At 33.9% G+C, this 24990-nt stretch overlaps 1 protein-coding gene across 5 annotated transcripts; it reads right to left on the bottom strand.

The window, feature by feature from the left end:
• Positions 1-1100: 1100 nt before the first annotated feature.
• On the bottom strand, positions 1101-24491 carry LOC120339473 (Fanconi anemia group I protein-like). Of its 5 annotated transcripts, none has more exons than XM_039407608.2 (28): positions 24289-24491; positions 23571-23701; positions 23210-23317; positions 22539-22690; positions 21311-21522; positions 18995-19179; positions 17921-18045; positions 17600-17693; positions 13915-14005; positions 12969-13157; positions 12364-12565; positions 11827-11956; positions 11453-11670; positions 9735-9870; positions 8783-8920; positions 8262-8383; positions 7613-7758; positions 7079-7222; positions 6351-6504; positions 5895-5996; positions 4862-5094; positions 4313-4482; positions 4158-4235; positions 3664-3730; positions 3115-3257; positions 2328-2537; positions 1737-1949; positions 1101-1280 (listed from the first exon to the last, which is right to left on the bottom strand). In XM_039407608.2, exons 1-28 carry the CDS (start codon positions 24455-24457, stop codon positions 1212-1214), a joined length of 4131 nt encoding a protein of 1376 aa, XP_039263542.2. In that variant the 5' UTR covers positions 24458-24491; the 3' UTR covers positions 1101-1211. The 5 variants fall into 5 exon arrangements, 4 of the variants coding, with proteins under 4 accessions (XP_039263542.2, XP_039263541.2, XP_039263540.2 ...); XM_039407607.2 differs by having other exon boundaries at positions 3565-3730; positions 12969-13154; XM_039407606.2 differs by having other exon boundaries at positions 3565-3730; positions 24289-24490.
• Positions 24492-24990: the final 499 nt, after the last annotated feature.

The raw sequence follows: 24990 nt of genomic DNA, 5'->3' as shown, positions 1-24990 counted from the left end.
GCCAGTTGTTTGTTGGACTCGATGGTGGAGGAAGCCATAACCAGAAGTTGCGTTAACCATCCTGCGGCGGCGAGAGGTCCATCAATCCTCTCGCACATAATCACCCCGCATGTGATTAGAACCTGGTAATTATAGGTGAGCGTATTCCTAATGCTTAACACGATGCGCCACACCGCCGAGCCAAGATGAATATGAAAATAGCATCCCGTTATCCCCCTGTATGTCATGTATCTCCTTATTCAGCCTGCGTTCACACTGCTGTAGTTCACCTTTATTCGATTCATATTGAGCTGAAAACATTCAACATTCTATTCCTTGACCTTTTACTTTAAATCAACAATTGCCTTATTTACTCCAGCTGGTTCAATACTTACAAAAAGGGTCTCGGCTGATCAGTTATGGCGAAATTCATTTAGTCAGCAAATTTTTCTCCGCAATTGTATGTATGTATGTTTATTCGTCTCGTAAAAGCAATATAAAAGAGTAAGTACTTATAAATACTGAAGACGGGATGTATGCACAAGACCATATTGGCCTAAAACACAGATGTGCGGATTCACTATTCACTTCTGCAAATTGCTATTTCACCATAGCCTCTGTTGCAAATTTCTCCCTATTATAATCATTTAAAGCACCCCTAAAAACTGTACCATAACCGATATTTGCATAGATGAGATGTATTTTCTTGGTACTTAATTTAAAGTATCATGCAACATACCCAAGTTGTTATTAGATGCATTGTCATCACAATTATACTGATTGGTTTCCATAACAATCGAGATTAGTCTGACTTACAAAGCACTATTCAGATTCACTATTCTCTTCTGCAAATTGCTATTTCACCATAGCCTCTGTTGCAAATTTCTCCCTATTATAATCATTTAAAGCACCCCTAAAAACTGTACCATAACCGATATTTGCATAGATGAGATGTATTTTCTTGGTACTTAATTTAAAGTATCATGCAACATACCCAAGTTGTTATTAGATGCATTGTCATCACAATTATACTGATTGGTTTCCATAACAATCGAGATTAGTCCGACTTACAAACAGGTGACCAATACCCCCCATTCTCCAGGTCAACTCACTCCCAGAAAGAACAAACAAGAATTTTATTTGCCACAGAACAACATTTTGTACAATATATATAAATGAGTAAAACAGATTTCATAAATAAAGTGTGCCTTTTTCTTGAAGCCAATTGTATATTACTTGTCAACAGATCTTGGCTTTTTCCTGGCAGAATCTCCTTCATCTGAACTATTTGTAGATATTTCCTGAAAACAAAATTACCCACAACATAATAGAGGTTCAGAAAAGAATATGGAGCAGTGGTTTCCAGCCTTTCATAGATCGTGGCCCCTCCGTAGGCTTTTAGTACTTAGGAGGGCCCCCTGCTCACCATTCCATTAATACAAGCAGTGCACACTTTGAGCATATTCTTGGCCTCCTTGATTTACTTTGGTAAGCCTATGGCAACGTAACTAATACGCTTACGACAACCATCTCGCAGTCTAGTGAAACTGTGGTTAGTAGAATAGATTCGACTGCAAGTCATATGACAAGCTAACTAGGCTACAAAAGTTAGAATTCACATAGGCATTTGTAATGTTCTTTTGATTGGTAGATTCCAAATCCTATTGTGATCAAACAGTTCATGCATAAGATATTGAAAACACCCCGTGGCTGAACATATTGGGTAATTTTCATAAATTCATCCTCTCACGTCTCACCTCTTGCGTTTCCTGAGTTACCTCCTCTTCTCTCCTTGCAAGAGTTTCTTTGATAACTGAACTTTTGATACGAAAATCGCGAGATGTCGGAAGTTTGTGTTCTCGTAACAAATCCATTTTGCATTTTTTTCCCAAAGATATCAGAAAACGCTCCAAATTTTCAACAGAATAAATGAGTGAAGGAATGAACCTTGTTTCTCGTAATACTTTCATCTGTATAACATACAATTTACTTTTGAATCAATCATTCCATAATGCATATAGTGACGTCGCAAAATGTTATTTAACTTCTAGCAGAGAAATATAATATTGATAACAAACAAAATGTAGTAATACAAGAGAGATATGCTCAAATGCATGGATGAGAAGGTCTGGCATCAGTGGTAAGGTCTGAGTTTGCTAAATGGTCGGGGGACAATCAACTAACTAAAATATGTCAAGAATAAGAACAACAAAATTTAGCAGAAACAAACCATATGTAGGCCTACACCTCTTGCCCAAACAGACTTTTGTCACCCAATTGAAAACAAATGAAACATTAACCTTTAGATAAAAATAATCTCATCAATACATTATGTAAACAAAAAGAACCTTATTTGCTGCAGTTCTTGTCGAGTCTTTATTGTTATCCTTTCTCTTTCTTTTCTTAGCATCTTGTGATGTTCTATTTGTTTGCATACTTTCAATATAATTTATGAAAGGATATATAAATCTTGTGACTTCTGTGCCAATCAGTTTCACTAGTTTTTCGAAACAAGGTGGGAGAGATTTTATAACATTTTGTGATAATAACCAAGTGTACTGAAACAAAAAATAAAAGATAGTTAGTCTACTTTACCATATTTTTCAGAATTCTTACTAAGAGAAAAAGTTAAAATTTTTGAAAACACTAAACAAACGGTTCAGGATGAGAGATGTTATGAAGTCAAATAAGAAAATTGTACTGATTGATTCCGATTTTCATTGAGACCGACATGGCAGATATTATACCACAACCCTGTGGAGTCAAAGTTTGGAATTTTTATTTACTACTGAAGTATTATAAAACTTCTCTCGCTATTGTAACAAAGGCTGTTGGGGGCGTTGAACACAATTACAATTTTTGGATCAGGAATAGTGATAATAAGGACAAAAATTACCAACAGAAACTCAAGAGCATCAGATTGACTGATCTTCCTAAACAGGAAGAAAGCAAGCATACACAACAACTTCTGTTGTCAAAATGGGGCTTTTTCATGAGGAAATATTCATCTCAATCTCGTAGTGGGCCCCCAGAGTTGGGGGCTTTTTTTTTAATGGAGTGTGGAGTGTGAATTTTCCCAGCTACACAGCCATTATGCAATACAAGTGAAGAGAATGATATAAAAAGTGAACTTACATATTTGGCAAGATGAGTCAATAGATTATAAAGTTTGGATAGACCATGAAACGTGCATTCAGCGGGTTGTCCAAGTGGTAGAGATGATAATATAAGTTCGCGATAAGAATTTAAAATAATTCCAAGCCTGGAGCAAATGCTACCTGGTAAAAATAAGGATAACCGATGAATGGTGATATCAACAATACAAATGGTAAATTCCACAGTTAGGTTTTGATGGTATGACATTCAGTGCGCAGAAACAGAAAAGATTGAAAAACAACCCAGAGGATGTCTAACCATAAAAGACAATATCATGGGAGATACTGGAGTAAATTTCATCTCTCATTAATTTAGTTGAATTATTATTTTTAAATAACATATTTTTAACTTGAAGACGCCATTTCAATATTACCTAGCTGCGGCTAATTTTATACATTAAATTTTAGCATCATTTCAAAAATGCCATACTTTCAATGTTTGTTCGTTTTTTATCAAAATCTGTAACAATTTCTGAAACTACGGTAGAATCTTCAAACTTTTCATCGGTTAAATTAGCAGCAATTAGACCTTTCAACCTCTGCAACAGCCATTCTGTTTCTTCCACAGTGGAATCCATATGACTCACCAAAATTGGCTAAATATAACACAATAAAGCTTCTTTCACATCATAATACATACAAATACAATAGCAGGGAAGTCTGGCTGGTTTATCCCAAGACGACATCCTAAGAGCTAAAACACTTTGCTTTGTGTGTAACTTCTCTATCAGGCACTATCAAACATAAACTACAATCACAAATATAATTGAGATTCTAGGTTTTATAAGTTGCAAAATAGCATATACAGTTATTGTGTATACATTATACATTCAAACGAATTCTGTAAATTAAATCTCTTTTTAAGTACATAAGAATGAAAATTATAGGAAAAAAAAACTAAACAAGTTGAAGAGATTGTTGCAAACTTGTCATACTATATTAATATACCTATACTTGCAACATACATTTGGGATCAAGCAAACAAACATTACAGTCGTAATCAGATTAATAAATCAACATTACCACTAAGATGATGACATTGCACTCATCAATGATTTGGTAATGAGATCCTCTCTTCCTCTCCTCAACCATCGTACTATCCTAAAAATGTATGTTAATAATAAATGAAAATGCAAGTTTTATCAAATGTATATACAGAAATAAACTTGTAAACATACTTCCTCTTCGGTGTTTTCGATATCACCAGCAACAACACGGACATCTTCAGCAATGTCATGGATTGCACCCTCTGAACCTTGTACTGCTCTACCATCACCGGTACATGGGCCACATATTGTGCAAAGATGCAAGTGAAGGCTGATAAGTGACTTTGTGACAGCAGCATCATCTAAAAACAAAGTATGACAAAGTAACAAGGAAAAAGCTTCAATCAAATTTGAAAACTGAAATAATTATTGATGCCTTGATGGTGGTCCGAGGCAGCCCATGCAAAAAGTTGATATAGAATAACTTTTTACCTTCTTAATTTTTTCATGGATAATATTAACTAAAGAAGAATCTGATGAAGTAACCTTCAATGATATGATGATATGATAACGGTATACATGCTCTTACTCTGTTACAAAATATATTTACAGTGATACATGAAAAGTAGTTTTAGTTGATTTCTAATATAACTTACTTTTTACGGAAGATTACAAATATCAAAGAATTACAGGATTGCTACATATTCAAATAAAGACATTTACAATTCTCATCTTGCTTACCTATAATCTGTTCTTGACACAATTTTCCGATCCATTTATTAGTTTGAGTTATATCATTGGGATATGGTGTGGAGGAATGAATGGGATTTTCCTTGACAACATTATTTGTGAAATCATAGAAAGATGTAGAGGATAAAAAATCCACGACAGATGCAAGAAGAGGAAGAATTTTGCGATGAGCTGAAGAAAGAGCTACATCTTCAGAGAGATAAGCAATTATAATTCTTTGAAATCTAAATAAAAAAAAATGAAATAAAAATTAGTTTCGAGTCATATGACATTTGATAAATATAATGATCCATTCATATGCTACCTGTGAAAAATTATGTCTACAAACAGAGATATCCAAATTGAATTCCCATCCACTAAATATCGCTTTTAGTGTTCATAAGAATAGTATACAAATTCAGTTTATACCCTCACACATTACCACAGCCTCCGTCCACATTTAACTGTGATAATGTGTGATGGTATAAACTGTGAAAAATATTTTGTTCTTTGTTTGCCCCAGATACTACAATCGCTAAGTACTGTTATATATGGTTCCATTACATTTGAACCCACGTACATTTGAACCCATGACAATTGCACCTGTATGCTATTGCACCTATGGAGTTTTTTTTGTTTCACGGATAGTTAAACCCATACTAACCCTAACCCATGGGTTTTAGCACCCGCATATAGATTGAACCCGTGGATATACGCATGGGTTCAAATGTACGGTCACCGTTATATATATACTGTTATTTTTTTTTTATTCCTGTACAGAATCTAGAATTCACAAATCTTGTCTATTATTTATATCTGCATGATAAACTGAATAATATAAAATATTTTTTAAGATGTACTCAGAATAGTTCAGTTTCCGGTTATGGCCATTCCTGTATACGACCAACATTTATGAAAGTAAATAATAATTGAGATTCTCCTTTAAAGATCCATAGAATTACAGACTACTTCATTTGTTCGACCCAAAATAAAACAATAATATAGTTCAGTAATACCATATATACGAAGCGGAAAAATACATTACCTTCGAACTAATCTAACTTGAGCATTGGCACTAACTGCTGTTCCTTCAGCATCACGATCCATGGATACTGACATCAAAAATTCTTCCAACCTTTTTCTTTTTCTAAAAATGAAAATTTTAGGCAACACTTAGGAGTGGTGATGCCTCTATGATACCAACAGCCTCCTGAATGGTGTCATCCGTAGAGGTCATATTGGGCTGCCATATATACATCAGGGTTGACTTTTAGGGTCGCTATACAAGACCAAGGCTATTGTTGTTATGTTGGATTTGAATTATTGATAAAATCACATCAGTATTGGGGTGAATTGAAAAAAAATGTTGGATTACAAAAAGTCAAAGCAGAAAGAACATAATAGTGAATGCCTAATGGTTAATGCCTATAATAATGTGTTGTGTTTACTGGACATTAACATTAACAAAGTTTCTAATCTTCAAATGTCAATCACTTGGTACCTGGTATATATATATTGTAGTGAGTGAAAAAAGGCATCAAGGCAAGAATGGCATATTGCAGATGCTGTAGGATCGTTTCTGAGTTCCATGAACTTTTTTAAACATGCTCGTCCGACTGTCATACACATCTCAAGAAGCAGATTCTTGTCATTGCCTTCAAAATAGGCAAAAACTTTCTATTGGTTTTTATGGGAAATCTCTTAAACAAAAAAGAAGAATAGCATGTAGCAACTGAAAACCTTCTGGTTAGAAATCTGGTTACAGTAAGAATATGCACGTGGTTTACCATTCAACAGATTTCTATCTACTTGATTGCAATTCTACTCATGTTCGCTTGTATCTCCATTCAACTACTATCACATCGAACATAAGAATGATGCTACGATTGTCTACAAATACTGCACTTGGCTAACTTTTGGTTAGACTTGGCATGTAATGCTCACATAATTGGACCAGTGAACAAGCCATGCAACTATCAATCTATTAAAAACAGAATTGACTTTGTTGTCTTCTGCTATAAAAACTGTTTATTGCATCCAATATGTTGGTTTCATTCAAATATTTTCTGTCTGGGTTGAATTTTCTACTAATCGCATCAGACTTTTGATCTGATCTTTTGCCTGGTCTATTGGTTTTAATGCAGCTCACAGCAGTCCCAGCTCAGAATATACCGGTAGTTCATTATTAGCTAGTTGGATCATGTTTCACTAAGGTTGTATTGTACAAACCTCCAATTCCTTTTACAAGACCGTGTTCTTTGGCATCAACAACAGCTGATATTGCAGTTTCCGCAGCATATTTGACAAAATCATCATCCATTCTCAATATGTTCAATCCTACTTCTCGGTCTGTTGATTCATCACAAAATAAACCTGAAATTGCAATGATATCTCGATCAAGTTCAGAAATGGAGATTAAACACTTTGAAAAAAAAAACAGAGGAGTTAATCAAATAATGTAAAATATAACAAGTTTTAAATATATTTTTACTGTATTGAAAATTTTAAATTCAGAAACGAAACCCAGCAAAACAACAGATTATACTTGTTCTAATGACATAGCAATGTCCATAATAAATAACACAATATTTACACCATTTGTTTAACAATATTAAAATCGGAACCGAGTAAAATGAAGAGTGAATGCATGAAAAACAACAACACAAAAATTGATATGGATTAAAAATATAACCAAAAATTATATCATCAGATAATTGAATTCATAATTTGATAATTGAACAGTCACACACCAAAAACTATTACCATCAATAAGACTTTTAATAAATACAGGACTAGCTGAAAAGCTAGATGCAGAGGATTTATTTGAATCTTTACGACCACTGTTGATGACATCTTTTATTTTCTTATAACGTACATGTAGTTGTAATATGGTATTTGCACTTTTTTCACTGTAAAAAATTAAAACTTGATGAAAATGACAAAAATAGCAGGAATTTGAATTCGAATTATTAAAATCCATTGTTCTGAAGATTTTTCAACATTTTCATAAGTATTTACCGGTACATCAAAGCATGTTATACAAAGAATTAAATAAGACTCGCCTCTGAACAAAGTTATGTATGACAACCGAAACACCAAAAACTACTGAAAACATACAATTATGGTGATACATTACGTGCCATTAAATGTTGGTTGATGGTAAGTGCAACTGAAGCTTGAATCAATAAATAACATCCCATATAATAGCAGTACAATATGATTCCAAAATATATGTACAAGCGAACAGATAAATTGTAAATAACATTGATGGGTATGAGCATGTGATGAATACTCCATTACTCCAAGATACTCTATATTCAATAATAACATTTAAAATGCTCAAATTTATGAAAACTATCAATTGTTAACTTATGGAAAAATACCAACAATATATAGTTAAGAGTAACCTCACTTTAAATCATCCTGCAGAAAAGAATATTCAAATAATGATTGATAACATCCCATCACTAAATTTCCCAGAATATAATTGTTTTTTCCCACACTGGTGGAATTGGAAAAATCGGCAGATTTATCCTTAAAATATAGAAGTGTAAGAATATCAAAATTTAAAAAAAAATCAAAAATTCTTAATCTTAGGTAAATTTACTTTAGTGAATTTCCAGTAGTGTTTAATGATACGCCATGATGTATGTCAAGGCAACCTTAGAGTGGAAAGAATATAATAAGAGGTAGGGTATTCAGTGAAATAGAAAATTGTCTCTCGAACTATCAGGGAAATTGTACTATACATACCATGTTAACTATACATGGTTAAAGGCATGCCATCATATTACGTTTATGTAATTATTTAGTTTATTTTTGAATAATCATGTCCACTACTATGTGCTGCCTAACATGCAGCATAATGGTTGCAAAACTGCCACTAGATAGCAGTCTATTCTCAAAACAAAATTAGAAAATGTTAATGTTTACCAATTCAAAATCCTCCATCTCAGATTTGACCATTCTTGTTGTGATTGATTCAAATAATTCATTAACAGTTATCAAAATATTTTGATCTATTATTTCATCTTTGTCATATTCGCCTCCTAAGCCTTGACGTTCTTGGCCCTGAGATTATTTAGAATAGGGTTTACATAGAGTAAAGCCGATAAGACAGCTTAATCATATAGCAAACAATGCCTCTCGTTCGGTTACAAGTCAATGTCGTGTACATGAATAGTTAGTCGTTGTTTGTTCTTTGTTAGCAGATGCCATAGCCAAACAGAAGTTAGGTGAATCACCCTACGACAACGAGGAGCTCTTCTTGCACATATCTATCCCCGCATGAGATTTGAATCTGCGAACCCACGCAGGGTAATCAGAGGTGCGGTGACAAGCATCTCTCTAACGCTTAGCACAATGCCCACACTGCCCAGTCATTACATTATTGACAGTAATATTATTTTTTTTTAGAAAAATTTGCCATGACAATATACGATAATGAATATTTAGTTGAATGTAGAATATCAAAAACGTAGATCATTGAACTGGAATTTATAATTTTGTTGGTCAGCTGCTAAACAATTTGTTAGATGTACAGAACTGCTATTGATGGGAGGGCCTGGAATCTTCAGTTGGATACGTCGTTTTTAATTGTATATACTTGAAAACTGTAATTCCAGTATCTTCCACTTTAAAATACTTTTATAGCTCAAAATAAAACATAGGATAATTTCATTTGGAAACTGAACCAACATTGATGTTTATACAAATCATCATTTGAGCATTCTCAGTGTGCCTTTGCTAGCTATTAGTAGACTGTCGAAATGCATAAATAAGGCCATTTGTTTCATGGGTATTTGCAAATTTCTGAATACATAATGAGGTGTATGGTTGAGACCCTTGCTATAAAATCAGTACAAAATTTAGTGACTACTTTTACCTTCTTCATGCACAAGAACATTGATGACAGCAGCAAGGATAAGGGTTCAAGTAAAGTTGGTTCACCATTCTGAACAGTGATGCATATTTTGGGTTTGATTGGAGGAATGACTCCAGCATGTTCTTCATGGTATAGACTACATAGGAACAAAACATCAATTGTAATGAAAAGAAAATTATGTAATCTAATTCCTCTAAAAATAGAGATATTTTTCACCTATAAAATTTCCTCAATATAGGGCTGGGCATTTTCGAATAGCTGATGATTTCAGAACCGAATCGAATATCTTTATTTAACCAAATTTCGAATGAGATATTTGAATTAATACAATGACATATTCGCATGTGACATTTTTATTGTAATGGTCCAGACACATTCACACACAATATGAAACATGTTTCATCAATAACTCATTACGAAGAGAATAGTCATAATATATCAGAATTTAATCAAAAATATCCCATCAGCAAAATTAGTGCGGCACGCTAGAAGATTTGTCACCAAACTTTAGCCCGCCTTTTACAATAGAATTTAAGAGTAAATCTGATTGTATCTCAGATAAAACAAACATTCTTTTGTATCATACCATTATGACGCAATATACCACCAAAATCTTGCAACCAAAGCATGTTATACGCTTGATGCTACAAAAACAAGGGTTCTGGTATGTCTGGAATGACGAAGAGAAAACTTTCATGTTTATATCGTATTACTCCTTGAAACCACTCATTATTCTTCACATTCCACAAAATTAAATTGTAACTCATTGTGTATGATAAGGGTCGGCAACCTACGGCCCTACGGGTAACATAATCCGGCCCGCGACGCTTTAGTAACAAAACAGCTGTTTTGCCGATTACATTTTTCACGTTACACAATTCATTGTGAGACATGTGTGGACTAAATTATGTTATAATCTAACAAGTATAAAATTCACAATTACTCATTTAATGAGCCTATAATTTAATCCTAATTAGACAAATGGCAACAAAACGCAGAAAAGTTGAGGCTAAGTGCAAAGAGTTCAATGGCGCCAAAGATGCATTGCAATGAGGAAATAAATCGATATTCTATTCGAGATGTATCACTGCTTCATTTTTAATTATAAAAAGTATCATCCGTTTGATTTTCAACTTTCTAAAAATATGTGCGACCCACCAATGACTTGCAACCCTTATTTTGGCCCGCGAGCGACAAAAGGTTGCGACCCCTGGTGTATGATGTATGGCCCGCAGCAATTGAAATGTATTTTTGTGGCCCCAGAAGACATTTAGGTGGACCCAGATAGCGTCAATTCAAAATTGTATTCCGTACGATTTGATTAATTTACTATTCTATTCGAATATTCAAATGCCAGCCCCATATTAGTATAATCCAAAGAATCTACCTAATTATTTGCAAATATGAGAAGCATAGAAGCATGGAAAATTCCAGAATTTGAAAAGAACTCCATTGAGAGTTGTTCAAAATGTGACCGACTTAAAATAAATTAAAATAGCCCAAAACTAATAAAACTACATCCATGATGAAGCCTTGCGATTGTGAAGTAGATTTGTCAAATTGTACAAAAAAAACATCCATACATAGCCTTATATATGCCACTGGTTGAATATCATGAGATGTATAGTACATACAAACAGTGCAATAAAAAACTGAAAACAAAAAGCAAACAAATTTGTAATTTTCAAACGAAACAAAAACCATACAAACCATCTTACTTAAAATGAGTTATTAACTTCTCCAATATCGGTCTGGCAAGGTGTGGATTGTATAAAATAACATTCCATAAGCCTTTGTATAAAGTAGCTCGCACTGGGGATTGCTGGGTAAGACATCTTCTCAATGTTGAAAGAACTTCCAAGCATAAAGACTCGTGGTTGGAGCTTTGGTTGACTGGCACATCCGTTGAAGAGTTGTGAACATCAACATGAATTTGCTGTAAAAATATAGAAAAACGATTTTTCAAAAAATGTTAACCAATAACATAACTTGTCTGTTAGTAATCAACTGTGGCCATAGTTTACAGGAATCAGCTCTTGTAGGCAATATTAGTAATTTAAACAAAATTTTTAATATCATCCTACATACTCACAGAACTTATTGAAAACATAGACTGTGATGATTGACTTGAAGCTTGACTCAACGATACAAATCCTTCAACCCGAAAATCTTGCAACAATAATAGGAAACTATCACATGCAATAATTCGGCCGTTAATCTGGCTGCGAAGAAGTGGTAAAAGTCTTATAGGCTTATGGTAAAGAAAAGCTATATAAATATATAGGTAATAGGTAAGCTATATATCAAATTACTATTGTAATTTAGCAATCAATGACAAAATATACTTCTTATTCCATCAAGAAGGAGTTAGTTTATTTCTTATATTATTTTCCTCAGATTAACGAAGTTTCTGGTCAATTTGCCACTGGGTAGTACTGAGGTTATTAATACTAATATTGACTGATTATTCAAGCAAAAACATTTAATTGTGAATTGAGGTGATCCTCGTTTAATGCCACTCGACTAATTTTTTTATTGAATATCATTGATATAAAATTTCAATTATTCGCAAAACAATATAAATTAAATGATTTGATAAAATTTTTAAAATAGTTAGAATTGAATTTACCAGGAGAATAATGCTTTCCTCAGCACTAAAATCAATGAATCTTTGAGATGAGAATTGATTCGAATAAGTGGCAATATTGAATGTAAGACACAAGCTGCATTTTGTGGTGACAACAAGCTAATACGTTCGAAAAATTCTCTCAACTTTTGTTTGCTTTCTAAAACTATGCTGGAATAATGCTTGCAGATGCCTTTCAATACATCTAAAGAAAAAATTTGTTTAACTTTTTTGAAAAGTGCTTTTGTTCGAACTTTATTCAGAGGCATGAAGCATGTCTTAATCTGCATACAATAAAATTTGATACAGATAGGATAAATACTCAAGAAACAATAACAAATATTCTGCATAGCCAAATGGACTCTATAACAAACCTCCTTACCTACTATTACCACCTTTGAATTGAACCCAATACAACTGTCAACTGACAGTCATAATAAAATAAAAAATAATTCATTTATCTACACAATGACAAATTTTACATAGAACTGTTTGCATGTATACATCTCTGATGATATTTGTATATAGGATTTAGTGATCCATCCACCACTCCCAAATATCGTCTGGAAACTGTTTTCAATTAAATGATAAAAATATTAAATATATACCGATATAATGATTGATTGGAGACGACATCTTTGTAATAACACGATTGAGTAATTGTTCAATTATCTCAGTACGAACAACAGGATGAGATTTAAATACATTTGCAAGTAGATAAGCTCCAAGATCACAACAGTTTTGTTGAGGAGTATCTTCTCTTGCCGGTATACCTTCAATAATTCTTCCAAATGCTCCTAAATTCAAAATTTCAATCAGTTTCATAGAACCAATTTTTCAATCATCATTAAAAATTGTTAAGAAGTAATTAATCCCAACCATGACAACCAAATAACAGATTGATTAATTTTTTTAGCTATGTGTGATGGATGTGTGAGTGTGACCCATTTAGTGAAATACTTTGGCATCTTTGCTAACTAGCATGTTTGTGTGTCAGTATTCCATTGGCTATTTTTTTTTACCTTAGATTTGGGCTTGTCATGTTGAAACTTTGGGCAAACCTGATCATTCAATAAAAAACTAAACAAAAGAAAAGTTTCAGATTCGGAAAGATTCGATTCGAAAGTGTCAAGTGACAGCGCCATTAAATATCAGCCAAACCAGGCTACGATTTTGTTGTCGGAATGTGTTGACAGCAAATACAGTCACAACAAAATCACAACAAAAAACATGGGGCCAGTGCCTAATGTAAGTGTCATGTACTCATGTTACTATAACGTTGGGGTTGATATATATCGAGATATTGCATATAACTATTACATCCCAGGTTATGCATGCACATTGAAAATAGGTAACATGTTCATTATTCTATTGCTCATCAAATTATTTTGAGTTGGCTTTATCACTCATGTCCGATTTAACCACTTTTGGTAGGCAAGATATTCCAGAATCCAGAGTATACAAGGCTGTGTTCCAAAGTATCGAATATTGCCCATATTGGATTAAAATAGGAAATATGAATTAATAAAACCAAATCACTGATTTTCAACTTGCCTGATTTTGGTCCATAAGCATCCAAAAGACATAATCCTAAGCGAACAATTCCTGTTACAACCTGCTCCCAGCTGTGTTTACATGAATCCAACTGTGAAAACAACGATAAACAGTATGAGGATTCTAAAACATTATTTTGAGTTTATTGCAAGGACTTGCATAAGCCGAGTGAGTACAAAAATGATTGCTTTGAAATTAAAAATTGTTCAACATGTTTTCTGCTCGTCCCACACTTGTCTTGATGCATGAGATTTTCTGCTTTAATGATGATCACATAATAACTTGTACATTTGGGTCTGAGAGTGCGGTCATACTAGGATAAAAAAAACTAATTACCGATGTTCTATACCTTCGATGGCAAAAGATTTGATAGTTCTGCAATGGGATGCCTAGATGGGGAGAAGTGATGGGGGAGTTATTTCATTAACGAGATAAATAAAGCAGAAAATCTAAAGACTAAATTTTCAACTGCCAATAAAGTAGCATAGACAGTAAACACTGAAAAAAGTCTGTTACAACTAATTTTAATCTTTCATGCCAACTGGCCATTATCTTTGCTCGTTGATTAACCCCCGTTTTTATCTTGTTCAACAACATCAGAATAATGACTAAAATTAACCATTGAAATGTGACAAGCCCCAAGCACTGCTCTTAGTGATTATTTTTGCGCCATGCCTTCCCTGGTAGCACAATACAATATTCAGTTTTGGCTTACCTTTTATGACAGATTTATATTGCTGCCAGGGGCGGACACTTTCCATAATTTTGGGGGGGCGAACTATAATTTTGGGGGGGGCGAACTTGGATCGCCTACCGAAAAAACACCGCGCCGTGTATCGTCACGTAACAATAACCTGTCGATGTCATTCTCTAAGTATTAGAATGTCATTTTGCTACTCATATATCGAGTACCTAGGATGCTTCGCTTAGACACGGAACTTGCGCGTCCCTGAACCTATTTCTTGAATTCCGCGAGAATTAGCCCACGGCTCTTGCTAACAAACAGAAAATAACAAATTTGAGGAGTCGTATTGGGTTATTGTTTCAATTCCTAGTTCTGCATAAAGCGCACTGACACCGTTTCAAAAAATTAGAAATGCTAAACAAGGTAACAAGCTATTGTGCGAATTTTTTTCCTAAATTTTACCAAGGAATTATTATTTGACTAGTAGAATTGTCATTATTGCCAATTTATTGAATCATCATTTGAACTCGAAATAACATTCAGGATTCACGCAATGACTTTGCAGGGTTTTTATATATAATTTAATACGAAAATGAACAGGCACAAGTTCAGGCGCGCAGCCAGGATTTTAAAAAAAAGGTGTGGGGGGGGTCAAAGTCGGAACTTCCCATTGTCGTCTGCAACAAGCACCGCGATTACGCGCTCGTTAAAAGAGCCGCCTATTCAAGCGTATAATGATTTTTCTGTCGCGTAAAATATTCAATCCATGACAGCCACGAGATTCTAAAATGTCCTTATATATTAATTTAATTGTGTGCAACGTAATTGCGGCTGCGACTTCTTACGTCAAAATAAAAAAAAATACTAAACTAAAGTACCACGGCGATATGTGGACATAAAAATATAAGATAAGCTGCCTGATGTATTTTATTTTGATACATATTTTTGCAATCTTCCGAACTCGTTATCGCCGTTACAAAAATCTCGATATCTGATATAAAACCCCATATAGTACAATTTTACTTCATACAATGAAAATAAGACCGATACGGGCATATTCAAAATGTCTTGATTTATTAATTTAATTGTCTTTAATTTAAACTGCGGTTGAGTCGACAAAACAAGAGCCACTCTAAAACATCACGGCAATCCGAGGACATAAAAATGTGTGGTAAACTGCCCGTTTATATATTGTTTTGATCCGTATTTTTGCTATTTTGCGAATTCGATAAATTTGAGATGTACTTGTAACACTGGCTCCCCTCAATCGCAATGTTGTCACTCCGATTATTTTTAAAGATAAAACCTTTCGAAAATCCGTAAATTTTCTGTCAATTCTCACGTAGTAAAAGTTATTGCAGTATAATAAAAATACATAAATAAATACAACGACTGATCGAATATACTTTAATTATCTATTTATCTTATATATCATCACAAACCGGGGAAAAGTCGCGTTCTCAGCTTTGTTTAATGTTAACACGAAAATTTTCGACGCCAATTTGAAAGTAATGGATAAAAAGGAAAATCCCGCTCACAATTGACCGTGTTTCGATTTTAGTGACGAAATGTTTTTAAAGGTCAAGTAAACATAACTTGTGCCGCAGACACACGAAATTTGCGATTTTCGATGCCTAGAAAAGCGTTTTTAGACTGTCGCGGGCCTCAACAAAACTTATATTGTTTACAGTTTCATTTTTAGTATTTTATATTTCCGCTTTTCAACTTATGGATACTTATTAGAATTCTCGCCGGGTTCATAAGTCCGTGCTTGTACGAAAATAAAATAATTATCATAGTCATCGTGTCACCAATTTGTGGAAAATTTGTGATTTAAAGAGGATAAACGCCAACGTAAAGGCGTTTACGACCTAAATAATAGGTCTCAATAATGAAAACAATCGGCGATTTTAGCAAAAAGCAATTGCACGTGTTATTGGCGAGTTTTTCAGTTTTCAAAAAAATTCAGAAGGGGTGGGGGGTATCTTTTTTAGATAGTTTCTGTGGTCAGAAAACTCGAATAGGCGTTTCAACATAGTAAATTCTTTGATCTTTACCCGCAAATTATGCTGGGCCTTGCACGAAAATCATACCGTGAAAAGATACGTCCAGCGGTGAAAATTTGTTTATAACAACTTTAGATCTAGTTAAATTTTTTAGCGGTAATAATTAACTGTTGTAATGAAAAACAGTTTGCCTCTTTCACTTCTCTCGCAAGTGCCAACAATAACACTATTGAAAGATTTTGACAATGAGTAAACCATATTAAATTGTACAAAAATAAATTAATTAGTTGTGCAAAACCGTGGCGCGTGATCGGCGGTGTGTTTGAAGACTGAGTATTACCCGTGCGGGCGCGCATGTTTCACGAAAATGTGAGGTGCTCCTAAAGCGCTCTGGTCCACATTATTGTAAGAAAACAGTTATAATATCGGTAACAAATAACCGTTTAATTGCGCTTGACTATCGCACTTTTCGAAAATGATAATTTTGTAAGGCAGAAACAACATGTATTAAAATTTTTTGCGAAATTATTGGGGGGGGGGGGCGACCGCCCCCCTTCGCCCCCCCCCCCCCCCAATAATTTCGCAAAAAATTTTAATACATGTTGTTTCTGCCTTGCCAGGGGAATCACTGCCCTAATGCAATGTCGCATCACAATGGCTAGATCTGTACATATATATGCTTCATATTTATATGAAAATTTATTCTTCAATTCACATTGACAACAAGACACATAGACCAATGAAATAAGAAAAACAGCTGACGAACAGACCTGTAGATTTTCGTTGCTCTTCCAAAGACCCTGCCAGGGGCGGGTGTCCGCCCCTGATTGCTGCTGTGGTTTTAATCTCAGTATCCTTTAAAAAACTATACTTAATCAAGTAGTAGCTTCATTTTTTTTTATCTATTCAAGCAGTGAAAGCTACATAAGAGTTCTAGGAAACGATCAAAATCTAAGCAGCAACAAAATCTCCTACATTGTCAGTCACTACTTACCACAGATTGGAGTGACTTTTTTACATCTGGAACGCTCAACAACCTCTGTTTCAACCAATTACTATTAGCATGCCTGTGCTCATGAGAAAAACATCTGAAAGAGACATGAGGAAGATTGAGATAAAATGACAGAAATTTAGTTATATGCCTAAATGAAATGTATATCCAAGTAAATATTTATCCAACACATTTTTAAAGATATTTGAAAGCAGTTCACATGCATTGTATCGAAGCTATTGCAAATTCTAAGCATGTTCAAAGTTAGTTAGTTATTAGCTTAATAAAATGTTTGTCATAAACCCATGGTTATAAATAACAAACCTGAAAATAATGACTTTGAGCTGTTCTAAGATTTGTTCTCTAAAAATCTTGATTTGGGACAGGCTAAGTGCAACTGCCAGGAAAAAAACTGATAAAGATTTTTCTGCTAATGAGTCTTTCACCATCTGAATTTATACAAAAAAAAGAAAATAATAATATTGAATGAGTAGCAATTAAAGTAACAGATAAACTGAAGCAGAGACATTCTACACAAGATAATGTATATATATATGCAAATCTAATAATAATATTGTGCAAGGTAATCACGATGTGAGCATAACTGATAATCAACATCACTTGGAAGATGTAAAAATCCTTCAGCACTAAGCAGTTACTAGGGCTGGGTAAAATATTCTAATAAGTAATAACGAATCGAATATTAAAATGGCATTTTATTATTCGAATATCCGGTACCATGTGACCTGCGCCGCTTTGCTTGAACACGGACCTCGTGTGATCGTGAATTGCATGAGAATTCACCGACAGCGCTCGCTATCAGACAAAAGCAACAAATTTAAGCAATCGTTGATTTTGCGGTATGGTGTTATTTGCTTTAATTTTGCGCCTAACGTATCTAACGTATCTTTTCAATTCCCTATTTTGCAAAAAAAACTTATCGATGAAGTTCCGTTATTCAGAAACCTCGAACCAGATGAGGGTTTACAATAAATTTTCCAGAACTCCATATGTCTGATGACACGTTGTGAGTCATTTCATGCATGACCGGAACATAAAATTGATAATGAGACATTAAAAGTTGAAATGACCTTTTCGATAGACCATACATGATACATGGCTAAAAAGGCAATTTCAGGTCGTCAGAAAATTCGAGTAATATAAGTAGCATCGATTTGTAAATGACAAGTCAAGTTTTTTTTCCAAAGCTGGTATAAGTTACTTGTATATATATCGCCACCGGAACGATCGCGGTGACAAAAACAATCAGCAATTATCACGAAATTAACCAGTAAAAAAACGCTTTATGGCCGATTTTTCACCTTTCGAAAGGGAGTACCAATCGACGTTCTGGATATTCGTTAAAAATATTCGATTTTCCCTACCCCTAGCAGTTACCTTCAACATTTTTATGAAAACTTTTCCCAATGTTTGATCCCATCTTGCCATGTTTGTTAAATGAAGTATAACTGTGCCTTCCACTATCTTAAGATTCCTTGCAGATGTTTCGATTGTTGCGTGACCATTGTTTTCTGAATATTCCACATTCTCTTCTATCTCAAACATTTCATCCCAGCTATCACCTGGAAAAAATTGCTTTAGTTTTAACAAACAAGATAAGCATCAATACTTTAGCTAAATGATAATTTGGATAAGTCAATGTCAATCGACAGGCACTCCCTAATGCAGTGGTTATCAAACTTTTTTAGTCCCAGAGCCGCATTTCAAACTTCAAAGTTATGAAGAGCCGCACACAAACAACGCAAGGTAAAATAACAACAAACCTTAAGCGCGTATTTAAAATACTTAGTCGTCTTAACAACAACACACGTAACAACTAAGGCTGGGCAAAATATTTGTATTATAAAATATTTGAATGACATTTTTATATGTATTCGAATATCCGGTACCACGTGACCGGCGCCGCTCTGCTTGGACACCGAACTCGCGCGTCTCCAACTCAATCGTGAATTGTGCGAGCTTTGTCAACAGCGCTCGCTATCAGAAAAAAAGACAAATTTGAAAAGTCGTTTTATTGCGTTATGGTGCTATATGTTTATCTTTGCACCTAACGTAATGTTTCAATTCCATATTTTGCAAAAAAACGTAACGACCGTTATGTAAATTTAGAAACGTCAAACCAGATTAGGTATTTAAAATAAATTTCCCAGATTTTAAACTCCGCATGCTTGGTGACATGTCATTAGCCATTTCTTGCATTACCGAACATAAAGTTGATTAAAATCAAATTTTAAAATGATTTTAGGTCGTTAAAAAACTCTAGTTATATAAATAGCATGGATTTAAAAATGACCAAAAGTTTTTCTAAATATTGGTATGAGTTACTTGTATGAAATACATTCATTACGTTGTAACCAGATAAGAAATGCCACGTCCTACTCCCTTTAAAGCACTTTGTATTAGCTCTTTAGTGATTCCTTCCGTCCTTAGCCAAGTAATGTTCCGAATATGTAAACATTTTACTCGATCATGCATGGCCGTTAAGCCAAAAGTTAGAACGTAACATCAATCGAGAATTTTGTTGTAACAATGCACACTGTTTCGTTCATGACTTGTTGCGTCTATTATCATTGAAAATGATTACAATTGTTAAATTTTGAAGCATTTGGGCAGTAATAATTAAGCATCAAGGCATGACATAATCAAAATCATTAGGTGAAGTGCTGAATTTGCAAATTCCGTAAAGAATATTGAGCGTTACTCAGTAAGTATTTTAGATATAATAACCATCGGGGTGTTGCTTTGATGAAAAAAAAATGTTAAAACTTGAAGGAATTAGGTATAATTAGCGTCTGACCCTCTATTAGGCACAAAGGCCTAGAAATGCCTTTATTGCCAATTTATTTAATCGCTATTTTAAATCAACATTCAGGATTCACACAATCGTAAGTTCACTAGGTTTATCTATCTAATGCTAAAATAACACGAACACCATAGAAAAGCACGAGAAACTCAATTATCATTTTAATAAATATCAAATTATTCGATTCGAAAAAAAATTCGATTTTGTCCACCCTAGACTGATAGCCATTTAATTTGGCTTTGATTTCTAATAATTTGTCAAAGCGGGTCGTAATCGTGGAGGATGCAATGTGCAGTAGCTGCTTAGGATGATCGCCAAATATTTCGGGACTATTTTTGATTACTGGAACAAAATTAAAATGCTCTACAAATTAATAAAATCATTGAGTTATTTGATTTATACATAATATTCAGAAATGCGACAAAAACTGAAAATCCCCGAAAACAAGCCAATAATGATTACAGTCATGTTTAAAATCTTTCCAAGTGAAAAGTGTCGGAGTGGCCGCGAAAATGCTTACAGTTGCGTCACTATTGCATCTTGTATAGATTAGTCAACGCTAAGCAAATAAACACGGGGGAATCCATTCAACTGACTAATACACTTCCACATTTTAATTTCAAGTCAATGATTAGTTTTCAATTGAAAATTTTCTTTGAAAAAGAATTAATTTCCAAGGCATTACCAAGAGCCGCAGGAAAGGTTGTTGAGAGCCGCATGCGGCTCTCAAACCGTAGTTTGAGAATCACTGCCCTAATGCAATGTCGCATCACAATGGCTAGATCTGTACATATATATGCTTCATATTTATATGAAAATTTATTCTTCAATTCACATTGACAACAAGACACATAGACCAATGAAATAAGAAAAACAGCTGACGAACAGACCTGTAGATTTTCGTTGCTCTTCCAAAGATTTTTTATCTAATTTCAAAAAAACATGAAATATTCCTTGGAGGACAATGTCATGATTCGTTTTGCCACTCAAAGGCAATATTTGATGGACTAGTGGTGGTATTTCTTGTATTTCAAGTCGTTCCAGTTGGCGTAGCATCTTTTGAAGAAAAAATCTCATTTCATCGATTGACATTGAAACATCTCTGAAATATGAATTAGAAGCTGCTGATAGGTTTCAAAATCAACCACAATAACATTAATATAAATAATAACTGACCTCATTAAAAAGATTACGGTAATTGATTGTTAATGGCCTACAAGTCTTAATTTAATAATTCAGATTCAATACAAATGGATATTTAAGAATATTTTCACTCGGAATTCAGTGTGAAATCTGCACGAGGTCACTATTTATTCAAAAAACAATTTATGGCACCATTTATTTACAGTGCATTGTTTTGTTCAAAAGCATCTAACCCGGGGGTGGGCACACTACCACTATGCCAAAGATTTTGTGCTCACCCTCCCTCTCCCGGTTCTGGGAAATAGTTGTATTTAGATTTAATTCCCAACTCCATTGTTATTTTTAAATCTGTCTCATCAGTCACTATTACTCTGCTTTGTCAAATGAATTTGTATCATTAGATGTTTTTTACTTTGCCATCTAATGCATTGCTCTAAAACACTCCAATTTAGGATATTTCACATACTGATTTTTAAGTTTAGCTAGTGGGGACACACAGCAAATTCCCATCAGCTCTGTTAAGCCCTGTGTTGCCAATAGTGCATAGCGCAATATTTGTATTGAGACCAGAATATCAGAAGTAGAATTCATTAACACCTACTTTGATTGACCAAATACATTTTAAGGTAACATAAATAGCATGAGAGATTATGATACAAAACTAATGAAAATTAGATAGAAAATCATCATTTATTTCGTTGATGAAGAAACAATGATTTTGAGTCTTTATCTGTGTACCTTCTCATGCGATTTTGAAAACTTCAAGATAAGTCTTATACTTTCTGCAGTTTAATATCCCAATTAGCCAAGTTTTAATTTTTGCCAAATTTCTACCTAATTTATGGAATTGCTGTGAAGTTAAGTACTAAGTACTATATAATATGGCCCTCCGTAAGAAAGATGAGTGCAGCACTAGCAAAAAAAATTTTGTCCACTCCTGATCCAACTTACTCCATGTTACCAAAATGTACTCACTTGAAAATATTTGCCAAGTGAATAATACTTCTACTCGACCATTTTCCAGAACACAGGTTGTTAATGAGATGCTTCTTATATTCACTCCCAGACATGCTTCCTTGATCTGCCCCTATGTAGACTTCATTTTTTTGTTCAATACAAGTGAGCAGCTGAACGAAGAATAGATTAATGGTAGAATTCAGAAAATTTATGAAACTTGCACCTAAATTTTATAGCATACTCTTCTTGAAATGAGAAATTACAAATATATGATGTCTCTGTTGCAGACTTTTAACAGTAAGGTAATATCCTTCTCAACTTCTGTCAATTACAATTCCTATTTATACAAATACTTTTAACTCCAATATCAGGAGGAAATAAATATTTAATTGAATCTTATCCCAATATATGTATTTACTGTGTACAGTTCAGGCAGAATAAGATTGGTATGCAATGCAAGTATACATGTGTCTGAATGAATTGTGTGCGATTATTGTATTGCTTTGTTTATATTGATAATGATTTAAATTATTCATATTTATCAGGCACATGTCTCAGAATAGTGTGAGTGTCAGACTGCCAGGTTTCACGAATCTTTCATTTATACAGTTTGTTATTCAATGAACATACAAACAATATACTAGTACTTGAAAGTATAATATACAAATCCAAATAAAAATGTCTCTTACTTTGGGTAATACTTGTATCGCTCTTCCATGACCAGTATTTCCATTTCTTATCATTTCAATAATCATCTTACTTGCATCAACCAAACCTCCTGTTGTTAATTTATCAATCTAAAGTAAAATTTTACTTTTATAAAATAAGCTCAAATTCCATAGCAGTTATGCTGAGCTATTAAACACTGGTCTATTTCAATAATGAGAAATTTGAAGTGTTCATGCCTTTGATAGGCCGAAGCAGAAAACTAAAACATTTCACATTGTAATAGACTAAGTGAAACTAAACTAAATAGAAACTACATGATTCAATATTATAAAGCTTTGGATACATCAAAACTACAAGAGAAACAGTTAATAAATGACAGACCTCAAACAATATAATGCCAAGAATATCGGTTCCTGTATTCTGTGAAACATCTGGGCTCGATAAAAATTTTAGGCAATGTGTGAAGACAGCAATAGTATGAAGTGATAGGTGATTCTTCTCAGAGTTACAACCTATGAAACAATATTGGTTGAGAATGAAACAGAGCTGTGCATTGTGACGCTGAAGTTCAATGCTCATGGAGTCAGAAGTTGAAGCAACCTTCTAAATTTTAAATTACAGAATTATCTAGGGGGGGGGGGACTCGTGCTTTCATATTTTTAATTGATTGAGGTCAAAATTTCCGACAGTACCTCAAAAATCATCAAGTTGAACATTCTAAACAGACAATTATTTAGGGCTTGCAATCGCATATGCCTAAGTTTTTGTTATCAAAATTTGGTTTTTAAAGTTTGGATCTAGTACTGGAGTCAAAAAACCTAGGGTCAAGTAAAAATTTTATAGTCACTTTGAATAACTCGATAGTTAGAAACAGTCTCCACAGCCCTGAATTGCAATCAAGATATAACAATTATATGGCTGTTTTCTGAATTTCAAACAAAAAATTTTATGACAGTATGACGAGTTTCTATGACACTAGCACAAAATGGGCTTTCGGGAAATTGAAATACAGATGCAAAATTGAAGACTCAGAACATGAATATCAAGCAACAATATCAAAAAAAAATTAGGGATTTAGTTCCAATAAAATCAAAAAAACCTTTAAAAATTGCTCTTAGTATCTTTGTAGACTCTTCACTTCCATTTTTATGACGTAGTATGTGATCATCCAGGAATTCTTTCAATTGCTCAATCGTGATTTCTCTCAATTTTTGAGACAATTCTTCAAAATTATCAGTATCAAATAATTTTAATAATTGTTCATCCATTATTTCAATTTCTAAAAAAAGCAATAGTAAAATTTTTCTGTATTTCTTTTACCAAGGTTTATTGACATATTGCCCGATATAGTCAGTATGTCTGTACAGCCTGACAGTCGCTATGTGCATTCATCATCCACTGACACTGACTGACCAAAATTTGTTCCCACTGACAGACTGAATGATTTGCTAAAATCATCGAATGCTACATTTTGTTTGGCGTTATATAAACAGGTAACAGTATGAGGAGTTTATGCGTTTATTTCACTAGACCCTAAATTGACCCTCAAGACAGTGAATACCAGAAAGAGGAACAGCGCTTGTCCCCTTTTCTTTTGCGCCATTTCATATTTCCCGCCATACGCATTGTGACCTAATCGAACTGATGGACATGGCACGGCGGTGTGGTTCATCGTGAATAGAGGACTTGCACGAATCACGTGACTTTGTCTACGCCGCCATTTTGGACGGCAAAAAAAACAAAAACGTCCAGACCTCGCTCCTGTCAGTCGCAAGTCGCGTTATTCGTTTCCGTTTTGCTT

The sequence above is a fragment of the Styela clava genome, chromosome 9, assembly GCF_964204865.1.
Source record: "Styela clava chromosome 9, kaStyClav1.hap1.2, whole genome shotgun sequence".
NCBI classification, from domain to species: Eukaryota; Metazoa; Chordata; class Ascidiacea; order Stolidobranchia; family Styelidae; genus Styela; species Styela clava.
The sequence above is the reverse complement of the archived record's forward strand: the minus strand, read 5'-3'. Positions and strand labels throughout refer to the sequence as shown.

Excerpts from the sequence above, each read along its gene's own strand:
- LOC120339473 (XM_039407606.2), bottom strand. The coding sequence starts at position 24,457 with ATGGATGAACAATTATTAAAATTATTTGATACTGATAATTTTGAAGAA. Across the intron at positions 4,483-4,861 it reads GTGTCAAGAACAGATTATAG|ATGATGCTGCTGTCACAAAG; the intron begins GTAAGCAAGATG and ends CTTTGTTTTTAG. Across the intron at positions 3,731-4,157 it reads GCAATGTCATCATCTTAGTG|CCAATTTTGGTGAGTCATAT; the intron begins GTAATGTTGATT and ends TGTTATATTTAG.